Source organism: Aquarana catesbeiana, linkage group LG02 (genome assembly GCF_042186555.1).
Source record: "Aquarana catesbeiana isolate 2022-GZ linkage group LG02, ASM4218655v1, whole genome shotgun sequence".
Lineage (NCBI taxonomy): Eukaryota > Metazoa > Chordata > Amphibia > Anura > Ranidae > Aquarana > Aquarana catesbeiana.
The window spans coordinates 701,925,566-701,948,936 of NC_133325.1; the positions used below are offsets into that span (position 1 = coordinate 701,925,566).

Below are 23,371 nucleotides of genomic sequence, written 5' to 3' on the forward strand. Positions count from 1 at the left end.
ATCATAAAATGCTTTTAATTGGACCCTTCGCTCTGTACCAGATTCATTGCTGCACAGGGAGAAGAAAATCGTTTTATTTTTAATTTATGAGGTTTTTTTTTTTTTTTTTTCAAACTGAACTCCGGCCTTCCCTCTGTCTTAGTTGGACAGGCTCCTCTCCTCTACTAATATTGCTTACTCTGATTTCACTACAGACTGTAAGCTTCTCACAGTGTGCATTCTAAGCTGCAGCAAGGCAGATAGAGCCTAGTCAGGGGTAGGCAACCTTAAAGAGATGGAGATCTACCAGAACAACATGGGAGAATTCAGAGATCACCGGGCACAGTGTTGCCTCCTCACACTTGATTTAATTCTCGAATTGCCATACTAACACATCGCAATTGCGTGCATTACATGGTATCAAGGGTTTAAATCAGGTGACATATCACCCCACACAACCTGTCAAACACACTCGAATCACTTTTCAGGGAAGCAGCGGTGTCTGCTGCACTTGTGTATGAGTCCTTGCATTCAGCAGCGACACCCTTAGGGCTCATTCACACAGTTTGGGGGTGGGTGCTACCGCCTGCCAAAATATGTCCTAACTATGGGGTTTTACCACCCCACAAACAACAAATGTAAATGATCTCTTATGCCCCGTACATACAATCGGACATTCCGACAACAAAATCCATGGATTTTTTCAGACGGATGTTGGCTCAAACTTGTCTTGCATACGCACGGTCAAACAAATCTTGTCGGAAATTCCAAACGTCAAGAATGCGGTGACGTACAACACGTACGACGAGCTGAGTAAAATGAAGTTCAATAGCCAGTGCGGCTCTTCTGCTTGATTCCGAGCATGCATGGAACTTTTTGCCTCAGAATTGTGTACACACGATCGGAATTTACGACAATGGATTTTTTTGTCGGAAAATTTGAGATCCAGATCTCAAATTTTGTGTGACGGAAATTCCGATGGAAATTGTCTGATGGAGCCTACACACAGTCGGAATTTCCGACAACAAGCTCCCATAGAACATTTTCTGTTGGAAAATCCGACCGCGTGTACGGGGCATTACTACTGGTTTCTGACCCCCCAGCCTAGTTATATAGATCTCATTCCTGGGCTGGAGGACGTTCAGCATCATCTATTCTAGTCTTTTCCTTGACAGGCTGAGTGTGTCTGGACACCTCTTTCATCCATTGGATTTCAGTACTTTCAACCATGAAGGTTCAGCATTACATGTCTTGCTGTCTAAAGCAGTCTGCATGCAAGCAAAGTCTGTCCAGGGCCATCCACTCCTCCAGACTGACATCCGCCCATCAAGGCATTTTGATATTTACATAACTCCTCCCAAGAACTAGCTCACAGATTGCATCAGGGCTGAGGACTCTTGGGAGGAGTTTTGAAGTAGGGTGCTGTGTCGTTTTGAGGAAGTACAGCACTCTACCGGACCTGCCCATCAACCATAATCTGCATGAGTTGCATAGAGAAGTACAGAGTCTAAAATAAGGTTTTTATTGAAAAAGAAAGGCTTTATTTAAAAAAGGAGGAACCAGTCAAAGAAAAATATAAGCTAATTAAATTTCAGCTTTAGTTGTGAAAAAAGAAATATATTTTCAGCCTGTGTCAACAGGTTTTTCGATGGAGAAATGCAGCTTGCTTTAAAAAGGTAGTAAACTCTGTGTAAAAGAAAATTTTGCTGGATCCCCTGCATGACATTCTAGCACATTATGATAGACTTGCCTTACAAATGGAGCCCTCCAGTGGGAAATAGTCCTTCCAGGAGTCACCATCTTGGCATGGTGCTCTCTGCATTCAGGGCACAGTCAGTGACAGACAGCCTGTAGTTCTCAATTGTGTGAAGGACAAATCCCGGGACTCGCATTTGAGATGCCATTCATTTGAATGACACCTCAAATCGTTGTCACACTGCAATTGTGGTAATCTGCATCGCAGGAAACATGTCGCCCAAAAAAAAGTTCAGCAGCTACTTTGGGGTGACATGCTTCCCGCAATTGCATCGCAAATTATCGCGTGACAATCGTGACAGACCCGCGCCGCGATTTGAGGCGTCATTCAAATGAACGGCATCTCAAATGTGAGTCCCGCAATTTTTCATTCACACATTGGCGCTGTCAAATTGCGGGCAGATTCGCGGCACATTTGCCCGCGATCCAAAACACTGTAGTGGGAATTCAGCCTTACTGCACTTTAGTAAATGTCTGTTTATGGGAGGTACAAATTGACAGCTGTACTGAGTGTCTGCAAAAACCTGATATTGCACTGGCAATCTGCTGATTGTGGGTACAATGCTCGGCAGGCTCCTAAGAAATAATAACTGCACGTTAGTTTTTTACCTGCAAAAAGATGTGCTTGTATTTTTTATTTTTTTTTAAGTGAACTTAAAGTGATGGCAAACATGTCATACTTACCTGCCCTGTGCAGTAGTTTTGCACAGAGCAGGCCAGATCCTCCTCTTCTCGGGTCCCTCTTCGGTGCTCCTGGCTCCTCCTTCCTGTTGATTGCCCCCACATCTTGCACGGAGCCGCGGTTCGCCCTCCTCATTGGCTAACAGACTTTGACAGCAGCGGAAGCCAATGGCGGCGCTGCTGTGTCTCAGCTAATCAGGAGGGAGAGTCTGAATGGCCGAGGCACTCGTGGACATCACTGAATCGAGATGGGGCTATTGTAGAAATCGATCATAAAAGCATAATCACACCTACTAATCACAGCATATCTGTAAGGTAAACCAGATTCCCAGCATCAGAAAACCAGTGGAGGCTTATGCTCATATTTGTGCACATTGCTAACATGCTCATACTTCTAGGCAAAGAGGCAATAGATATGCTATTCCATTACACCGTGCTCGCATATGTTCATTTACATGCACACATACACGAGCACATACCAATTAGCGTGCGCACTTTAAACTGGCCTATTACCATGAGCAGTTGCTGAATGGTCTTCAGCTTGTAACTGTATTCCTGAGAGTTGTGCCATACTCTTTTGGATGATGGATGACCAGTGATCTGTAAGATGTTCAAAGCTTGGGATAATTTTGATAATTTTTTATAGACTAACCCTGCTGTAAACATCTTCACAACTTTATCCCTGACCTGTCCTGTTGGTTCCTTGGTCTTTGTAATGCTGTTTGTTCACTAAGGTTCTCTAATAAACCTCTGAGGGCTTCACAGAACAGCTGTAGTTATACTGAGATTAAATTACACACAGATGGATTCTATTTACTTACTAATTAGATTACTTCTGAAGGCAACTGGTTCCATTAGATTTTAGTTAGGGGTATCAGAGTAAAGGGGGCTGAATACAAATGCACACCACACTTTTCAGATATTTATTTGTAAAAAATGTTGAAAAGCATTTATCATTTTCCTTCCACTTCACAATTATGGGCCCTTTTGTGTTGGCCTATCACATAAAATCCTAATAAAATTTAAGTTTTTAGTTGTAACGTGAGAAACTGTGAAAAAATGTCAAGTGGTATGATTACTTTTTCAAGACACTGTGGGGGTTATTTACTAAAGGCAAATCCACTCTGCACTACAAGTGCACTTGGAATTGCAGTCCCTGTAGATCTGAGGGGGACATGCAAGGAAAATAAAAAACAGCATTTTAGCTTGCATATGATTGGATGATAAAATCAGCAGAGCTTCCACTCATTTCAGAGCTTCCACTCAGATCTACAGCGACTGCACTTCCAAGTGCACTTGTAGTGCAAAGTGGAGTTACCTTTAGTAAATCAACCCCTGTATCTATAAAAAAAAAAAAAAAAAAAAAAAATATATATATATATATATATATATATATATATATATATATATATATATATATATATATTTATTTATATATATATATTTATATATATATATTTATCAATATTGCATGAATTGATCATTTAAAGGTCAGTCTAGCTGAAAGTGACATTTCAGTTATGGGTGGGGTCTATTGGTCTGAGTCACCCGTTGGCTTCTTATGCCTTTTGAGAACTCCACGGTGCAAAGATCTTTCCAACACAGTCCCCAAACAAAGCACATTAAAATACAACCAGAAAATGTATTTTGTATTTGCTTCTGCAGAGTTGGGAACAAAACTACTGGAGCCCCTGACAGACATATGAACCTGGGGATCTGATTCTCCAGTTTAAAAATCTAAAATTGTGTGTGGACTAAAGTGGTTTATATCACCTCGTAATGAAAACCTCTTGCTTCTTTTGATGACATTTTTATTTTTTTGTTCCAGGAGTATGCTTGGGCATGCAGCTAGCAGTGGTGGAATTTGCAAGAAACTGTTTAAATTGGAAAGGTGAGATATTATATAATTCACACAGTGAATGAACTAAAACAATCAGAAGTCAAAGAGCGTGGCTTCCTATGAACTATGAAGTTTCTAAAGTGATGTGATTTCAAAATTTAAGTTAAGCTATGATTCATTTTTCTTTTTTATTATTTCATTGGAAAAGTTTAAATTGGTTTTAAAGTTGTCATAAAAAAAACTACTTTACATTTTATATAACTGGCAGGTTGCTGTAGCCAATGCATCTTTTGAGACAATCATGAACATTAGAGCTGAAAGGTCTTCTTTTTTACCAGATATGTGTGCTGGGATTGCCTGGGTTTGCATGTTTACGCCTTTATAGCAGGGAGGGGAAGATTGGAGAGAGATCTGTAAAGCCTGCCTATTATGGGGAAGAACAATAATGATTAACCAAAATTGATCAAGATCCTCTGCACGTGGTCAGTTATAGAATTGTGGTGTCATTGGTTGTCACTCGTGTGGGGTTGTGGCCTACTGTCGCGAAATCAATGGACAATAATATATTGTATATGGACATTACCAAGCTGTCCAGAGATTAGTAGATTTTCATTGCCTTGCTCAGAAAATCTATACCTTTTATCATTAAAGTGTTGCTAAACCCCAGACCCTGCATTCAGTATATCTGGTCTCATACAGTACACAGAACATGGAAATGCAATAGCTTTAGTAAATATAAACTGCTAAATACCTTATCTCATCAGCAGTTAGAGCAGCCTTGTGACTTCTATCAGTGTCTGGTTAAAGCTTGTAGGAGGAGTTTTCATTCTCCCTTGACTGTCCTATAAGGCTGCAGGACCCCTGACCCTCTGTCTGGACAGTGCTAGTTGGCCCTGTGCTGATCACATGCACTCTCCCAAGAAAAAAAAAAAACTCTCTAGCAGTACACACCAAACTGAGCATGTGTAGAATGCCCCCAAGGCTATGCCAGGAGATGGTTTGGGAAATGTTGAAGAAGGGGAGGATCAGAGAAGACAGGATCAAACAGCCTTTTTTACACAACGCAGAGGATTAACCCCTTAGGTTCCACAGTGAGTATAACAAGCATGCTTTACTGCATATACATACTGATTTTACTGTTGTGGGTTTGGTAACACTTTCATGCCTAATGTGATCAGTTTTTTTGTTTTGCTTTGGGATTTCCTTGTTCAATATTTTATTATGGTTTGTCAAAAAGAACATAAATGATAAACATTATCAGCTATACAACAGAAGAGAATTATTAGTATCGTATGTGATGGTACACAAGATGAATCAATAAAAACAAACAACATTGTGAACATTGTAAGCCATTCTGGGTGCTAAAAGTAAGCTGTGGTGTACTGTCTAGAACCCCCAAACACCCCATCTGGGTACAAACTGTGCTGTGAGGGGAAGACAACATGTCCAACCTTTAAGTATTTATTTTAACAATAATAATGAATGGAATGTTAGGTTCCGGGGTAGGAGTGCAAGTGATAATTTTAGGTGCCATAATCTTTTGCTATTTTGCAGATGCACCCAGTTTTGAGGCTTGACACATTTGATATCTATTTACTTGACACTACCTCATTATTTACAGTGGCTTGCGAAAGTATTTGGCCCCCTTGAACTTTTCAACCTTTTGCCACATTTCAGGCTTCAAACATAAAGATATAAAATTTTAATTTTTTGTGAAGAATCACCAACAAGTGGGACACAATTGTGAAGTGGAATGAAATCTATTGGATATTTTAAACTTTTTTAGCAATTAAAAAACTGAAAAGTGGTGCGTGCAAAATTATTCGGCCCCTTTACTTTCAGTGCAGCAAACTCACTCCAGAAGTTCAGCGAGGATCTCTGAATGATCCAATGTTGTCCTAAATGACTGATGGTGATAAATAGAATCCACCTGTGTGTAATCAAGTCTCTGTATAAATGCACCTGCTCTGTGATAGTCTCAGGGTTCTGTTGAAAGCGCAGAGAGCATCATGAAGACCAAGGAACACACCAGGCAGGTCCGTAATACTGTTGTGGAGAAGTTTAAAGCCGGATTTGGATACAAAAAGATTTCCCAAGCTTTAAACATCCCAAGGAGCACTGTGCAAGCGATCATTTTGAAATGGAAGGAGTATCAGATCACTGCAAATCTACCAAGACCTGGCTGTCCCTCTAAACTTTCAGCTCAGACAAGGAGAAGACTGATCAGAGATGCAGCCAAGAGGCCCATGATCACTCTGGATGAACTGCAGAGAACTACAGCTGAGGTGGGAGAGTCTGTCCATAGGACAACAATCAGTCGTACACTGCACAAATCTGGCCTTTATGGAAGAGTGGCAAGAAGAAAGCCATTTCTCAAAGATATCCATAAAAAGTCTTGTCTAAAGTTTGCCACAAGCCTCCTGGGAGACACACCAAACATGTGGAAGAAGGTGCTCTGGTCCAATGAAACCAAAATCAAACTTTTTGGCCACAATGCAAAACGATATGTTTGGCGTAAAAGCAACACAGCTCATCATACTCAACACACCATCCCCACTGTCAAACATGGTGGTGGCAGCATCATGGTTTGGGCCTGCTTTTCTTCAGCAGGGAAGATGGATGCAGCCAAATACAGGACCATTCTGGATGAAAACCTGTTGGAGTCTGCAAAAGACCTGAAACTGGGACAGAGATTTATCTTCCAACAAGACAATGATCCCAAACATACAGCAAAATCTACAAAGGAATGGTTCACAAATAAACGTATCCAGGTGTTAGAATGGCCAAGTCAAAGTCCAGACCTGAATCCAATCGAGAATCTGTGGAAAGAGCTGAAAACTGCTGTTCACAAACGCTCTCCATCCAACCTCACTGAGCTTGAGTTGTTTTGCAAGGAAGAATGGGCAAGAATTTCAGTCTCTCGATGTGCAAAACTGATAGAGACATACCCCAAGCGACTTGCAGCTGTAATCGCAGCAAAAAATGGCTCTACAAAGTATTAACGCAAGGGGGCCGAATAATTTTGCACGCCCCACTTTTCATTTTTTTATTAGTTAAAAAAGTCTCAGAAATCCAAAAGATTTCGTTCCACTTCACAATTGTGTCCCACTTGTTGGTGATTCTTCACAAAAAATAAAAATTTTATATCTTTATGTTTGAAGCATGAAATGTGGCAAAAGGTTGAAAAGTTCAAGGGGGCTGAATACTTTCGCAAGCCACTGTATGTACAAAAAATAGGGATTATATTGTGTTTGTGTGCAATAAAATTCAATTCATTGTATTTTATTCTGAAAATATAGATCTGTCTTTACAAATATTGTGCAACCTAAAAAATTGCAACTACCATATTTTTATTTTATAGGGCCTTTGCATTCAGAAAACATTTATTATTCTGGGGGTTTTAGGAAATGGTATAGCCAAAAATGCAGATTTAAAAAAATATATATTTATTTAGAAACGGCACATTACAAGCTTATCACATTCAATACCATAATCATATGCAATTGTGACAGAAGTTTTACAAATATCAGTCGGGTAAAGGTGCATATCATAGCTGACATTTCAACACTACAGTAGAATACTGAGACATATCCTGTCTATTTGCTGCCTTAAGCAGGTAAGGGGACTAATCGGGATGAGAAAAACAAAATTGGTATAATATGGGGTTATTTGAAAAGAGGAAGAGAAAAGGTCAGATTGAAAAATGAAAGCAAGGGAAGAGGAATAGGGACTAGGTTGTTAGAGGAATCACACTAGGAGACAAGGAGGATTGGAATGCAGACCTCAGCTGCCTTCAGTAGACTGAGTGAAGATTGCATGGTCAGGGAGAATTTACACTTCGGGATACGTCTCTGTCATGTGAAGGAGATACGCTGCCACAAGATCTTTTCTCGCTGTTGTGGGGTCAACTGAAGTGCAAGATCAGATTCCCATTTTTGAAGATAGGGCAGGTAAAATTCAGTGTCGGGCGTTGATAAAAAGGCATAAATGGTAGAGAGGTTAACGTGTGCAAAAAAATTTAATAAAAATACTCTACTCTAGATGGGAAAAGATTAAGAACCCTAGAAACATTTTATAATAGCTCTCAACTGCCTGACAGGTACTTGCCTATATACCTTTTACTTTACTTACCTTATTAACCTTTTACTTTCCTTTCATAATCAACATTTTTTATGGGACACTACTAGAGATGTAAAATTTCTGGAAAAGCTCGGAAGCTCGGAAAAAAACCCTGTTTTTTTGGGGTAAAAAAAACTGAAATTTTCGGAAAAATTGAAAAAAATACTACATTAGCACTTTTTTGTCTTTTTAAGATTGAAAGTCATTCTGTTACTTTAGGAGCATAAAATATGACTATGGACAATTTGGCTTGGCATAAAATTATCACAACTAGCATATTAAAAATATTGTGTAGCCAAACAATTATCACAAACAGAATTTACTTTTTTATAATATGTATTTGTAACAAAGGGAGCAACAATCTCCTGAACTGCTTACTAGTTTATGTGGAACAGCCAAAAAGCCTCCACAAAACAATTTTCAAAACCAAAAGTAACAATTTTTCATATTTCCTCTCCACAGTATTGAATAAAAATAAAAACTCCATTCTCATAAAAAGAATTGAAGATGGGGGAAGTGTTAAGAAGAGAGTGGGACTAAGTTTCAATGGACATTTAATCAGAATCATTTTCTGAGCTGAAATTGTCAGTATCCGTCTCTGCTTCTGCAGCTACTCTTTTTTTGTCCGTCATCACAATTAGGAACTTCTAAAAACTTAAGGTGAACACCCTGTCTTAAAATATTTTATTCACCATGTTAAAATAAAATATTCCACAATTTTTTTTCTTTTTTCAATTTTTCCAATTTTTTGGAAAAAACAAAAAAGCCTTCGGGAAAAAAATGGAAAAAAAACATTTTTTTTTCCGAATTTTTCCGATTTTTTTTTTCCGGGCCTTCACATCTCTACACTATATTATAAAATACTCCCACAAACGTGGGCCATTGATTGCAACCAAGATTGGTTAATTTGCACACACAAAAAAGTATTTTTCCTAACAAATTTATTCAAGACCATGATGCAAAACTATTAGATTTTCTGCAGATTTTTGTCTTCAGATTTACCAAAACCATGTAGTGCAAGGGCCTGCCTGATTGCATACAAATTGAAACTTTTAAGGTTTGAACTCATATTATATGGTTTTGGTAAATCTGAAGACAAAAATCTGCAGAAAATCTAATAGTGTGTATGGGGCCTTAAGCCTCATACATACGATCGGATTTTCGGCAGGGAATTGTGTGATGACAGACTGTTGGCCTAAAATCCGACCGTTACTACGCTCCATCAGACAATTGTTGTCCAACTTTCCACCAACAAATGTTGGATGGCAGGCTAGTAAATTTTCGGCGGACAACGGTCTGTTATCAGATTTTCCTGTCGTCGGTACACAAGTCCGTCACACGAAAGTTGAAAGTACAAACACGCATGCTCAGAATCAATGCTCACCAAACACGACATTGGCAGAAGGTGCCCAAAGGGTGGCGCTCAAGAGCTGAAATTCTTCGTAGTATGTCACTATGTTCGTGTTTGTTGGCTGACAATTGTGTACCGTTTGTATGCAAGACAAGTTCCTGGCACACGCCCTTCGGACAAAAATCTGATGCTTTGTTGGCCAACAATCCGATCGTGTGTACGAGGCTTTAAGGAGCAAAGCTAAATTTTGGATAACAAAAATTTTTGGATCCTAATTAACAAGAATTCAACTACAGGTGACTCGTAATTCATTAAACAGGTGTCCAGCAGACTGTTGATTATAAAAGGGCGTTACTTAACAAAGAAAACCCCTTCCCATTTCATGCTGTCAGCAATAGCACCACATGGAAGAGAAAGGTCACAAGGCCTGAGAAAGGAACTAATTTCTGTACACAAAAAAGGTAAAGATTACTAGAAGATCTGCAAAGCTTTACTCATCAGTCAGAATACTGTAGCAAAAGTGATACTTAACAAAGATGGAACTGCAACCATCTCACAGAGATGTCAAGGCCTTCCACGGAAGTTAACAGCTCGACAGGAGCCTCTTCTGCTGAGCAAGGTTGAAGAAAATCCCATGCACAAAAAAGCCCACCTAGAATTTGCCAGGGCCTATGCTGAAAGAGAATAAGACTACTGGGACTCTACTCTGGAGTGATGAGACCAAGATAAATGTTTTTGGAACCGATGGCTTCAAAACTGTATGGCATTTCAAAGGTGAGGAGTACAAAGAAGATTGGATAGTGCCTCCAGTGAAACCACTGTAAAAATTTGAAAGTTGATAAATACATGTGAGTTGTACATGGTGGTGGCAGTGTCCTTCTGTGGGGCTGCATGAGTGCTGCTGGTGTCGAGGAGATGCATTTCATGGATTCACAGATGTACTGTTCTATATTGAAAGAGAAGATGCTACCATCACTCCATGCCATTGGTCGTCGTACACTTTTCCAACATGACAATGATCCAAAACACACCTCTAAGGCCACTGTTGCATTTCTGAAGAAGAACAGGGTGAAAGTGATTCAGTTGCCAAGTATGTCTTCTGATTTGAACCCAATCGAATACCTATAGGGAGTTTTGAAGAGACACGTTGAACATCACTCTCCATTCAGCACCCAGGCCCTAAAAGAGGCTGTTCTTGAAGAATGGAAAAAGGTAGATTTTGCAATATGTCGGCCAACTTGTTTATTCAATGCCTGGAAGACTTGGTGCTGTCCTTGGAGATCATACAAAATGCTGGATGCATTCGTTTTTGTGGTGGGGTGTGTTCATTTTTGCATCAACTAATTTGGATAAAACTAAAGATTTTGTAATCTAAGTTATATTATTAACCTTATTTTTCAAAAGGGGTGTACTCCTGCTGAACACTGCAAGTACAGAAAGCACCATCTTTACTGCTCTCATCCTAGTTATTTGATCTTGTACTTCCTTGCTAGAAGACAAGTTGATTTATCAAGACTCTTAGATCATCTATACTAGAAAGATACATCCAGTTTAAAATGTAAACCTCTAGGTAAATGTGTGTTAAGTGTAAATTGAAAAATACTTTGCGTCAACATGAAATAGAAAATCCAACTCTTTATATTTGATGTAGAATGGCAGTAATTTGTGTCGGATAGAGTTGGTGATTTGCATACTTAAGTGTTTCATTGATGTGTGTATAAGAACATTCCTCCACCTTTTAGCTCTCACTGTAAGAATAAGCTCTTTGTGAATGAAATGCGTCAACGAGAGAGGAGCTCAGGTGGATTGTCAGTGACTGGATGATGAATTAAAATACACAGCAGCAACTAGTTCAAAGTGTGGCTCCTTTTTATGTATAGTTAGAGAAGCAAATTAAGGGATTGCCTGGGGATAGTACTGTGATCTCTGAAAGTTTATAAATACAGTATCTCACAAAAGTGAGTACACCCCTCACATTTTTGTAAATATTTTATTATGTCTTTTCATGTTAAAACACTGAAGAAATGACAATGTAAAGTAGTGAGTGTACAGCTTGTATAACAGTGTAAATTTGCTGTCCCCTCAAAATAACTCAACACACAGCCATTAATGTCTAAACCGCTGGCAACAAAAATGAGTACACACCTAAGTGAAAATGTCCAAATTGTGCCCAAAAGTGTCAATATTTTGTGTGGCCACCATTATTTTCCAGCACTGTCTTAACCCTCTTGGGCATGGAGTTCACCAGAGCTTCACAGGTTACCACTAGAGTCCTCTTCCACTCCTCCATGAAGACATCACAGAGCTGATGGATGTTAGAGACCTTGCGCTCCTCCACCTTCCATTTGAGGATGCCCCACAGATGCTCAATAGGGTTGAGGTCTGGAGACATGCTTGGTTAGTCCATCACCTTTATCCTCAGCTTCTTTAGTAAGGCACTGGTCATCTAGGAGGTGTGTTTGGGGTCGTTATCATGTTGGACTACTGCCCTGCGGCCCAGTCTCCGAAGGGAGGGGATCATACTCTGCTTCAGTATGTCACAGTACATGTTGGCATTCATGGTTCCCTCAATGAACTGTAGCAGTCATGCAGCCCCAGACCATGACACTCCCACCACCATGCTTGACTGTAAGCAAGACACACTTGTTTTTGTATACCTCACCTGGTTGCCGCCCCACACGCTTGACACCATCTGAACCAAATAAGTTCATCATGGTCTCATCAGACCACAGGGCATGGTTCCAGCAATCCATGTCCTTAGTCTGCTTGTCTTCAGCAAACTGTTTGCAGTCTTTCTTGTGCATCATCTTTAGAAGAGACTTCCTTGTGGGATGACAGACATGCAGACCAATTTGATGCAGTGTGCGGCGTATGGTCTGAGCACTGACAGGCTGACCCTCCACCCCTTCAGCCTCTGCAGCAATGCTGGTAGCACTCATATGTCTATTTCCCAAGGACAACCTCTGGATATGACGCTGAGCACATGTACTCAACTTCTTTAGTTGACCATGGTGAGGCCTGTTCTGAGTGGAACCTGTCCTGTTAAACCGCTTCATGGTCTTGGCCACCATGCTGCAGCTCAGTTTCAGGGTCTTGGCAATCTTCTTATAGCCTAGGCCACCTTTATGTAGAGCAACGATTCTTTTTTTTCGGATCCTCATATAGTTCTTTGCCATGAGGTGCCATGTTCTTCCAGTGACTAGTATGAGAGTGAGAGCGATAACACCAAATTTAACACACCTGCTCCCCATTCACACCTGAGGCCTTGTAACGCTAACGAGTCACATGACACCAAGAAGGGAAAATGGCTAATTGGGCCCTTTTGTTGCCAGTGGTTTAGACATTAATGGCTGTGTGTTGCGTTACTTTGAGGGGACAGCAAATTTACCCTGTTATACAAGCTGTACACTCACTACTTTACATTGTGGCAAAGTGTCATTTCTTCAGTGTTGTCACATAAAAAGATATAATAAAATATTTACATAAATGTGAGGGGTGTACTCATTTTTGTGAGATACTTTCTATGTGAGTTGTACACTTTGACATTACTTAGGATGACAGCACTTAACATGAAAATAGGTGTCTGATGGTAGGACCGCTTTTTTGTAAAACTTTTGTTTTACTGAAAAGTGTGTATATTGGGTTATAAAAAATGTAAACAGTGGGTTTGTTTCCTTTTCTGCATAGAAAAGCAAGAGATCCTTCATGGACTCTAGAAAATTCTAAAGACTGTTGGAAAAGATTTTCATGTGACAAAATAACTTTGCACAGGCTTATTTACGTTGCCTAAACATAAACTCAGTCGGTGCTGGGATTACCTTCTAATATTTAAACAAAAAAAAACAAAAAAAAACCCAATAAATATATGTTTGTGGTAATCTAATAAGGTAAATATTGTTTTGAAAATGGCTCCCTTTAAGCATTAGTACTGTTTACATAACTTTTTTTAATGGTTTTGAAGGATGTATGGAGAATTTTCACATTTTCATAGTACACACATTTTGTAGATTGAAAAACAGAAAAGTAAAATGAACCCTAAAAGTGCTGATTTTTGTGTGTTTACACAACACCAGCACTATGGACAGCCCATAACATTACACAGCTAAACATTTTTAAATGTTTCCCATGTGGCTGCCAATTCAATTATTTTAGTGTGCACACCCGGTAAGATTACATTTTTATTTTGGAAGGGCACTGTTGTACACTGCTGCCCGCCAACTTCAGTCCATTGTGCAAATAGGTGAGAGGGTGACACCTTGACATTCCAATAAATTTGGGGATATCAGTTTACACAAATGGTAAAGGGGTACTCCCTTGAAATGCATAATACTTTAAATAACCTCCTTTGCCATTTCTTTCACCTTCCTAAAGCTACAAAGGTGTGGTGGATCTACTAAAGAGAGAGAGCACGATTACTTTGTAAACTGTTTGTTAATTTAAAGCAGTATAAAACCTAAAAGCAAACAATTATTACATTGCAACTTACCAATTCTTAGATACAATGGCTGCAATAATTTCCTTTTTTAGGCTTTCTTTCTTCTATTTTCATCTTGCAATCAAGCCATCAAGTCTAGTGTTTTTCACAGCTCAAACTCCCCAACAGAATGTATCAGTTTACTTGGATGAGCCAAACCACTTTAAGGAGTTCGTCTCGAGGTTTTTCACTTTAATGCATTATTCTATGCATTAAGGTGAAAAACCTTTTGTGGTGGAGCTGCCCCCCAGAGCCCAACTTTAAATGACCTGAAACCGATCTTTCCAGCAACGAGAACGAGCCCAGCAGCTCCAGCCATTTTCTCGGGTCCTCATTGGATAAATTGATAGCAGCAAGAGCCATTGGCTCCTGAGGAGCCAGGAGCTTCACCAGGGAACCCCAGAAAAGGAGGATCGGGGCCGCTCTGTGCAAAACCCTTGAGGTAAGTATAACATGTTTGTTATTTAAAAAAAAATAAATAAAAAATAACCTTTACAATCACTTTAACACTGGCAGGGGTGATTAAAATGATCAGCTTTTATTTATTAATGCAAAATCTTTATCCAAAAGGCAAAAAAAACCTGTTTGATGTAACTGATTATAAAGTGTAAGCTGGAGTTTGGCTTCAATTTAAAAAAGTGGTTCTAAATCTGCTCTCACCACTACCCTCCCGTCCACACTGACAATGTGACTGTCTGCTGTGCCCCTCCTATGTTCATTCCTGAAGAATTGTGTCTCACTAATACCGGAGGTGTGTTACTGGCCAGATCACAAGGTGAAAACAGAGCGTGAAAAACCAACAAAAAGAAAACTGGTGCAGCCACCACATCTAATGATTGGTAAGCTGCGTTTAATACTGCTTTAACTTAGTGAATGAGGTAAAGCTCTGAGCACTTAATGTGCGCATAATGTGCAAGCACTTTTTCTTGCAAATGATTGGGTATCCAAAGTAAACACAGCTTCATATTAGGGTATACTCACACTTGGCAAGGTTGCCTTGTACCATGCCCAAACACAATTGTCCTCCATCTCCACTCCCCAGCTCACATTGTGGCAAGCCAAAGCATGCTTCCTGCACTCTGATTGGGCTGGTCCAAAGCACGATTACCTCCTATTAGGGATGAGCCGAACACCCCCCCCCCCCCGGTTCGGTTCGCACCAGAACCTGCGAACGGACCGAAAATTTGCACGAACGTTAGAACCCCATTGACGTCTATCGGACTCGAACGTTCAAAATCAAAACTGCTCATTTTAACCACTTCAGCCCCAGAAGGATTTACCCCCTTCCTGACCAGAGCACTTTTTACAATTTGGCACTGCGTCGCTTTAACTGCTAATTGCGCGGTCATGCAATGCTATACCCAAACAAAATTTGCATCCTTTTCTTCCCACAAATAGAGCTTTCTTTTGATGGTATTTGATCACCTCTGCGTTTTTTTTTTTTTGCGCTATAAACGGAAAAAGACCGAAAATTTTGAAAAAAAATGATATTTTTTACTTTGGGTTATACAAAAAATCCAATAAACTCAATTTTAGTCATACATTTAGGCCAAAATGTATTTGGCCACATGTCTTTGGTAAAAAAAATTTCAATAAACGTATATTTATTGGTTTGCGCAAAAGTTATAGCGTCTACAAACTAGGGTACATTTTCTTGAGGTGCTAAAATGGCAGGGTGGTACAAACCCCCCCCCCAAATGACCCCATTTTGGAAAGTAGACACCCCAAGGAAATTGCTGAGAGGCATGTTGAGCCCATTGAATATTAATTTTTTTGTCCCAAGTGATTGAATAATTACAAAAAGTTGTCACTAAATGATATATTGCTCACACAGGCCATGGGCATATGTGGAATTGCACCCCAAAATATATTCAGCTGCTTCTCCTGAGTACGGGGATACCACATGTGTGGGACTTTTTGGGAGCCTAGCCGCGTATGGGGCCCCGAAAACCAATCAGGATTTCTAAGGGCGTAAATTTTTGATTTTACTCCTCACTACCTATGTTGGTGTCTATTTTCCAAAATGGGGTCATTTGGGGGGGTTTTGTGCCACCTGGGCATTCCATGGCCTCCGAAACTGTGATAGGCAGTGAAGAGTGAAATAAAAAATGTACGCCCTTAGAAAGCCTGAAGGCGGTGCTTGGTTTTCGGGGTCCCGTACGCGGCTAGGCTCCCAAAAAGTCTCACACATGTGGTATCCCCGTACTCAGGAGAAGCAACAGAATGTATTTTGGGGTGTAATTTCACATATTCCCATGGCATGTTTGAGCAATATATCATTTAGTGACAACTTTCTGCAAAAAAAAAAAAAATTGTCTTTTTCCCGCAACTTGTGTCACAATATAAAATATTCCATGGACTCGACATGCCTCTCAGCAAATAGCTTGGGGTGTCTACTTTCCAAAATGGGGTCATTTGGGGGGGTTTTGAACTGTCCTGGCATTTTATGCACAACATTTAGAAGCTTATGTCACACATCACCCACTCTTCTAACTACTTGAAGACAAAGCCCTTTCTGACACTTTTTGTTTACATGAAAAAATTATTTTTTTTTGCAAGAAAATTACTTTGAACCCCCAAACATTATATATTTTTTTAAAGCAAATGCCCTACAGATTAAAATGGTGGGTGTTTCATTTTTTTTTTCACACAGTATTTGCACAGCGATTTTTCAAACGCATTTTTTGGGGAAAAAACACACTTTTTTAAATTTTAATGCACTAAAACACACTATATTGCCCAAATGTTTGATGGAATAAAAAAGATGATCTTAGGCCGAGTACATGGATATCAAACATGACATGCAGTGGCAACAAAATAAATACATTTTTAAAAGCCTTTACAGGTTACCACTTTAGATTTACAGAGGAGGTCTACTGCTAAAACTACTGCCCTTGATCTGACCTTCGCGGTGATACCTCACATGCATGGTGCAATTGCTGTTTACATTTGACGCCAGACCGACGCTTGCGTTCGCCTTAGCGCGAGAGCAGGGGGGGACAGGGGTTTTTTTTTTTTTGCTTTTTTATCTTATTTTTAAACTGTTCCTTTCATTTTTTTTTTTTAAATCATTTTTATTGTTATCTCAGGGAATGTAAATATCCCCTATGATAGCAATAGGTAGTGACAGGTACTCTTTTTTGAAAAAATTGGGGTCTATTAGACCCTAGATCTCTCCTCTGCCTTCAAAGCATCTGATCACACCAAGATCGGTGTGATAAAATGCTTTCCCAATTTCCCAATGGCGCTGTTTACATCCGGCGAAATCTAAGTCATAAAATGCTTGTAGCTTCCGATTTCTTAGGGCATAGAGATGTTTGGAGCCACTCGGGTCTCTGATCAGCTCTATGGTCAGCTGGCTGAATCACCGGCTGCATTCTCAGGTTCCCTGTTGAGACAGGAGAGCCAGAGAAAAACACGGAAGACGGTGGGGGGGGGGGCATTCCCTCCCACTGCTTGTAAAAGCAGTCTGGAGGCTAATTAGCCGCTAGGATTGCTTTTACATGAAAGCCGACCGCTGGCTGAAAAGAATGATACCAAGATGATACCTAAACCTGCAGCCATCATTCTGGTATAACCACTCAAAGTCGTGAATGGCGTACCTGAAGACAAAAAAATGGTTAACAATAAAGCACAGTAAACAGTAAAGTATAAAAAATTGCATACCTGAAAAGCAAACATGATAAAACATAATAACAGTAAAACATTGCAGAATAGAATACAGTAAAAAAGAGAAGAACAATAGAGAGAGAGAGAACAATAAAAGGACAACTATTTTTTTTTATTTTATATTTTTTTTGTTTTTTTTTTTTTTTTTTACACTTTTTTTTGTAACTGTAACTTTTGTAACTGTAACTGTTTCCAGGTTCGGGTCTCTCAAAATGCGATGGCATCTTGGGAGACCCTGTGAAAGTGTACCTAGTCTGTGCAATGCTGTACCCTACGCTAATACTCAACTGGTGTATGGTCACGTTCAAAACATTCACCAATGCAAAGACCAGGATTGTCAGGACAGGAGGGACAATAATAGCGCGTGTCACGCCTATATCCGCGCTTGCTGCAGACACAACATCTTTTTTGGGGGGGGTTCGTTGGGTAGGGGTACTCGGGAGGACATAAAAAAAATGCCTCTCATGCAGCCGACTGCATTTGGTTGGGGATGTGAATGGGGGAAGTACGGCGCTGCAGAAGTGGTGGGTTCCCAATTAGGATTGGCGAATGCAGCAGGAAGGGCATTATGGGCACGACGAGCCTGTTTGTCTTCTTCTTGGTGGCAGCGGGACACTACTTTTGCTTACCACCTCACCAGCTTGAACTGCACTTATGGGACTCGCCACCTCACCAAGTGTTACTGCAGTGCTGGTTTGACTATGACCGGGGTGTACTAGGCTGCTGGTGCTTGCCAGTTCACCAAACGCTACCAAAAAAACTGTTAGCGATCGCAGGGATCAGGCCTGACTCTGCGAACGCTGCAGTTATGCGTTTAGTGTTTTGTAAGTGTCAGTGATCGATCGATACTGCACTTGGGTGGGCTGGGCTGGGCAGAGGGGCAAAACGCAGGTGCTAGCAGGTATCTGGGCTGATCCCGCTAACACTGCGTTTTTGGGAACCCTAAACTGCTGGGGACACTAGTATAGATCTGATCAGATATTGATCCGTTCAGATACTATACCACTAAGGGAGGCGTATGCTGCGTGCGTGGGTGTTAGCGGTACTGGCGCTAACCTGACGCTGCCTGGGGCTGGTGCTTGCCACTTCACCAAAACGATACCAAAAAAACTGTTAGCGATTGCAGGGATCAGGCCTGACTCTGCGAACGCTGCAGTTATGCGTTTAGTGTTTTGTAAGTGACAGTGATCGATCGATACTGCACTTGGGTGGGCTGGGCCAGGCAGAGGGGCAAACCGCAGGTGCTAGCAGGTATCTGGGATGATCCCGCTAACACTGCGTTTCTGGGAACCCTAAACTGCTGGGGACGCTAGTATAGATCTGATCGGATCAGATACTGATCCGTTCAGATACTATACCACTAAGGGAGGTGTACGGTGCGTGCGTGGGTGTTAGCGGTACTGGCGCTAATCTGACGCTGCCTGGGGCGACGCATATCACCGCCGGGCGATCAGGGGGCTAAACCTTTATTCGGTAATAAACGGCGGGTGCCCTGACACTATAAAAAATAAATGAACTAACCAGCGTCACCCGTAACACTTATACGGTGATCAGTGGTGAAAGGGTTAACTAGGGGGCAATCAAGGGGTTAAAACCTTTATTAGGTATTCTATGGGGGTTCCTGACGCTATAAAACGCTGACGGCGAACCTAAATATTTACCTCCCTAACTAACGTCACCAGTGACACTAATACAGCGATCAGAAAAATGATCGCTTAGTGACACTGGCGACGGGGGGTGATCACGGGGTTAAAACTTTATTAGAGGGGGTTAGGGGGGGTAACCTAGACCTAAAGGGGGCTAACACTAACTGCCCTACCACACTAACTGTCACAAACTGACACCAATGCAGTAATCAGAAAAAAAAAAAAAACTGCTTGGTGTCAGTGTGACGGGGGGGGGGGGGGGAGGAGGGGTGATTGGGGGGGGGATCGGGGGGTAAAGGGGGGTGTAAAGTATGCCTGGCATGTTCTACTGTGTGTGTTGTGCACTCACTCGGATGTCTTCTCTCCTCGGCGCCGGAACGGAAAATACCGAGCCGAGGAGAGATGACATAATTTCCTCTGCCTCTGTGTACTATACAGAGGCAGGGGAATGATCTCATTGGCTGGGAGCGATCACGAGGGGGGGCCACGAACGGATGGCCTCCCCTTCATCTCTGAACGCTCCCAGACCAAAGCCGACCGCCTCGGGCACCGGGGGGGGGTCAAATCGGACCCCCCGCCCGCGGGCAGGCAAGGACGTACAGGTAAGTCCTTTTGCCTGCCCGTGCCATTGTGCCAACGTACATCGTCGTGCAGCAGTCAGCAACTGGTTAAAGGCTAATTTGCATGGTATTGTCTTAAAAAGGGTTTGGGGACCCGGGTCCTGCCCCAGGGGACATGTATCAATGCAAAAAAAGCTTTTAAAAACGTACGTTTTTTTCGGGAGCAGTGATTTTAATGATGCTTAAAGTTAAAAAAAAAGTGAAATATTCCTTTAAATATCATACCTGGGGGGTGTCTATAGTATGCCTGTAAAGTGGCGCGTGTTTCCCGTGCTTAGAACAGTCCCTGCACAAAATGTCATTTTTAAAGGAAAAAAAGTAATTTAAAACTGCTTGCGGCTTTAATGTAATGTCGGGTCCTGGCAATATGAATGAAAATCAGTGAGACAAACAGCATGGGTACCCCCCCCAGTCCATTACCAGGCCCTTTGGGTCTTGTATGGATCTTAAGGGGAACCCCGCGCCTAAATTAAAAAAAGGAAAGGCGTGGGGCCACCGGGCCCTATATACTCTCAACAGCAGTATACAGGCGGTGCAAACAAGACAGGGACTGTAGGTTTGTTAAGTAGAATCTGTTGGTAATTTTGAACTGGTACATTTTTAACGTGTTTAGCTCCAGCCAAAAAAATCTATTTTAAGCTTTTTGGAAAACATAGGGAAGGGTTATCACCCCTGTGACATTTGTTTTGCTGTCTCCTCTTCAGAAGATTTCACCTCATTTTTTGTCCCAATGACAAATGTTTTTTGAAAATTTTTTTTTTTTTTTTTTGTGAAACAAGGATTGGTGATAAAGCATCAGTGGAAAGGAGAAACGTTTTTCCCATATTAACTCTTACAGGAGAAAATTTCCCTTCCTAGGGGTAGATTTCATCTCACTTCCTGTTGTCTCCTTCCGTTTGCAAGTAGGAGTCGTTTGTAAGTTGGATGTTTGAAAGTAGGGGCCTGCCCTATATATTCAGCAGAAATTTGGGCCTTAGGTGTTGTTGTGGCCACAACACTGTAAGCCCTCACAGGGCCCTGCTGTGAAATATTAGATCAAGAATTGTAATTACATGCCCCTGTTGAACAGGGGCAGAAAAATTGGGCCTTTGGTGGTGGTGGTGCTAGTGCCACAACACTGTAAGTCCTCACTCGCTCTTGGTGGGCACAGAAACGGGCCCTACTGTGAAATATTAGATCAAGAATTGTAATTACATGCCCCTGTTGAACAGGGGCTGAAAAATTGGGCCTTAGGCACTGGTGCTGGTGCCACAACACTGCAACGCCTCACAGATACTCTAGTTGGAACGCAGAAACGAGCCTTGCTGCAAAGTATTGCATCAAAAATTGTAATTACACGCCCCTGTTAAACAGGGGCTGAAAAATTGGGTCTTAGGCATTGGTGCTGATGCCACAACACTGCAACCCCTCACAGATACTCTAGCTGGAACGCAGAAACAAGCCCTGCTGCAAAGTATTGCATCAAAAATTGTAATTACACGCCCCTGTTAAACAGGGGCTGAAAAATTGGGCCTTAGCCACTGGTGCTGGTGCCACAACACTGCAACCCCTCACAGACACTCTAGTTGGAACACAGGAACGAGCCCTGCTGCAAAGTATTGCATCAAAAATTGTAATTACACGCCCCTGTTAAGCAGGGGCTAAAATTGGGTCTTAGGCACTGGTGCTGGTGCCACAACACTGCAACCCCTCACAGATACTCTAGTTGGAACGCAGAAACGAGCCCTGCTGCAAAGTATTGCATCAAAAATTATAATTACACGCCCCTGTTAAAAATTGGGCCTTAGGCACTGGTGGTGGCGCCCAGAACCGAAAATGGAACCAAAAAAGCTATCAGCGTGATCATTGAGGAGGAAGAGGATAATTACTCAGGATAGTCACTCAGCATCAGCATAGGCTGTCTTTGAAGGGATCTGAGATTTAAAAAAAAAATTATTCGGTTACATCAGCATCAGGTGCTTGGTAGCTGGTGGTGATCCAAGACTGATTCATTTTTATGAAGGTCAGTCGATCGACAGAGTCGGTGGACAGACGCACCCTGTGATCGGTTACAAAGCCTCCAGCAGCACTGAATGTGCGTTCCGAAAGAACGCTGGATGCAGGACAGGCCAGTAGCTTAATTGCATACTGTGCAAGCTCTGGCCAGTGATCCATCCTCAAGACCCAGTAACCCAGAGGATTTTCGGTGGGAAAGGTGTCCAAGTCAGATCTTGCCCCTAGGTATTCCTGCACCATGTAAAACAGACACTGGCGATGGTTGCTGGAACCAATCATACCTTGGGGCTGCGGACCAAAAAATTGTCTGAACGCATCGGACAGACGGCCATCTTCTCCACCGCTCCTTCTTTGACTGACCGAAGCCTCAGCAACACGTTGTCCAGAAACAGGAGTTTGTAACCTCCCAGTCTCTGGGAACGCGTTGCACAGACCTTTCTGCAAGGCCTCCCGAAGATGTTTCATCCTCTGCTCCCTCTGCGATGGCAAGATAAGGTCTTCAACCTTACCCTTGTAACGTGGATCAAGGAGGGTTGCCAGCCAGTATTGGTCCTTCTCCTTGATACCACGAATACGAGGATCCTTCCGCAGGCTTTGCAGGATCAGGGAGGCCATGCAGCGTAGGTTTGCTGAGGCATTCGGTCCGGAGTCCTCTGGGTCACTAAGGACGACATGGTCCGCAGCCACCTCCTCCCAGCCACGTACAAGTCCATGTGTTTCTTGTGATTGATCCCTTAAAGACTGCTGCTGATGCTGAGTGCCAGGCTCCACCTTCATACTGACACAATCCTCCTCCTCCTCGTCCTCATCCTCTTCCTGTGTGATCGGCGGGCACGCAGGAACACTGTCTGGATAAAGGGGGCCTTGAGAGCTAAGGAAGATCTCCTCTTCCTGCCTCTGTTCTGCCTCAAGTGCCCTGTCCATTATTCCACGCAGCGTGTGCTCCAACAGGTGGACAAGGGGGACAGTGTCACTGATGCATGCACTGTCACTGCTCACCATCCTTAGCCTCCTCAAATGGTGACAGGACAGTGCATGCATCCCTGATCATGGCCCACTGGCGTGGGGAAAAAAAAACAAGCTCCCCTGACACTGTCCTGGTGCCATAGTCGCACAGGTACTCATTGATCCTCAATTGTGAATTGTTCTTACCTTGAACCAGAATGGGTATTTACTGCCAATTCTTGGGAACCTCTCACCTGATAGGGACCAGCCAATTGGCCGGTGGTCTGGTCTCCTCAC

General features: G+C 41.9%; 1 protein-coding gene across 3 annotated transcripts in view; it reads left to right on the forward strand.

Moving 5' to 3' along the window:
* The window catches only part of CTPS2 (CTP synthase 2), a 409,104-nt gene that overhangs the window by 181,809 nt on the left and 203,924 nt on the right, over nucleotides 1-23,371 (forward strand). For all 3 annotated transcript variants that reach the window (XR_012241769.1, XM_073616921.1, XM_073616922.1), the window contains one exon: nucleotides 4,244-4,306. Coding sequence is in view for 2 of the 3 variants with exons in the window: in XM_073616921.1 (XP_073473022.1) it covers nucleotides 4,244-4,306 (63 nt within the window). In the remaining variant the exon portion in view is untranslated. The remainder of the gene's footprint in view (nucleotides 1-4,243; nucleotides 4,307-23,371) is intronic.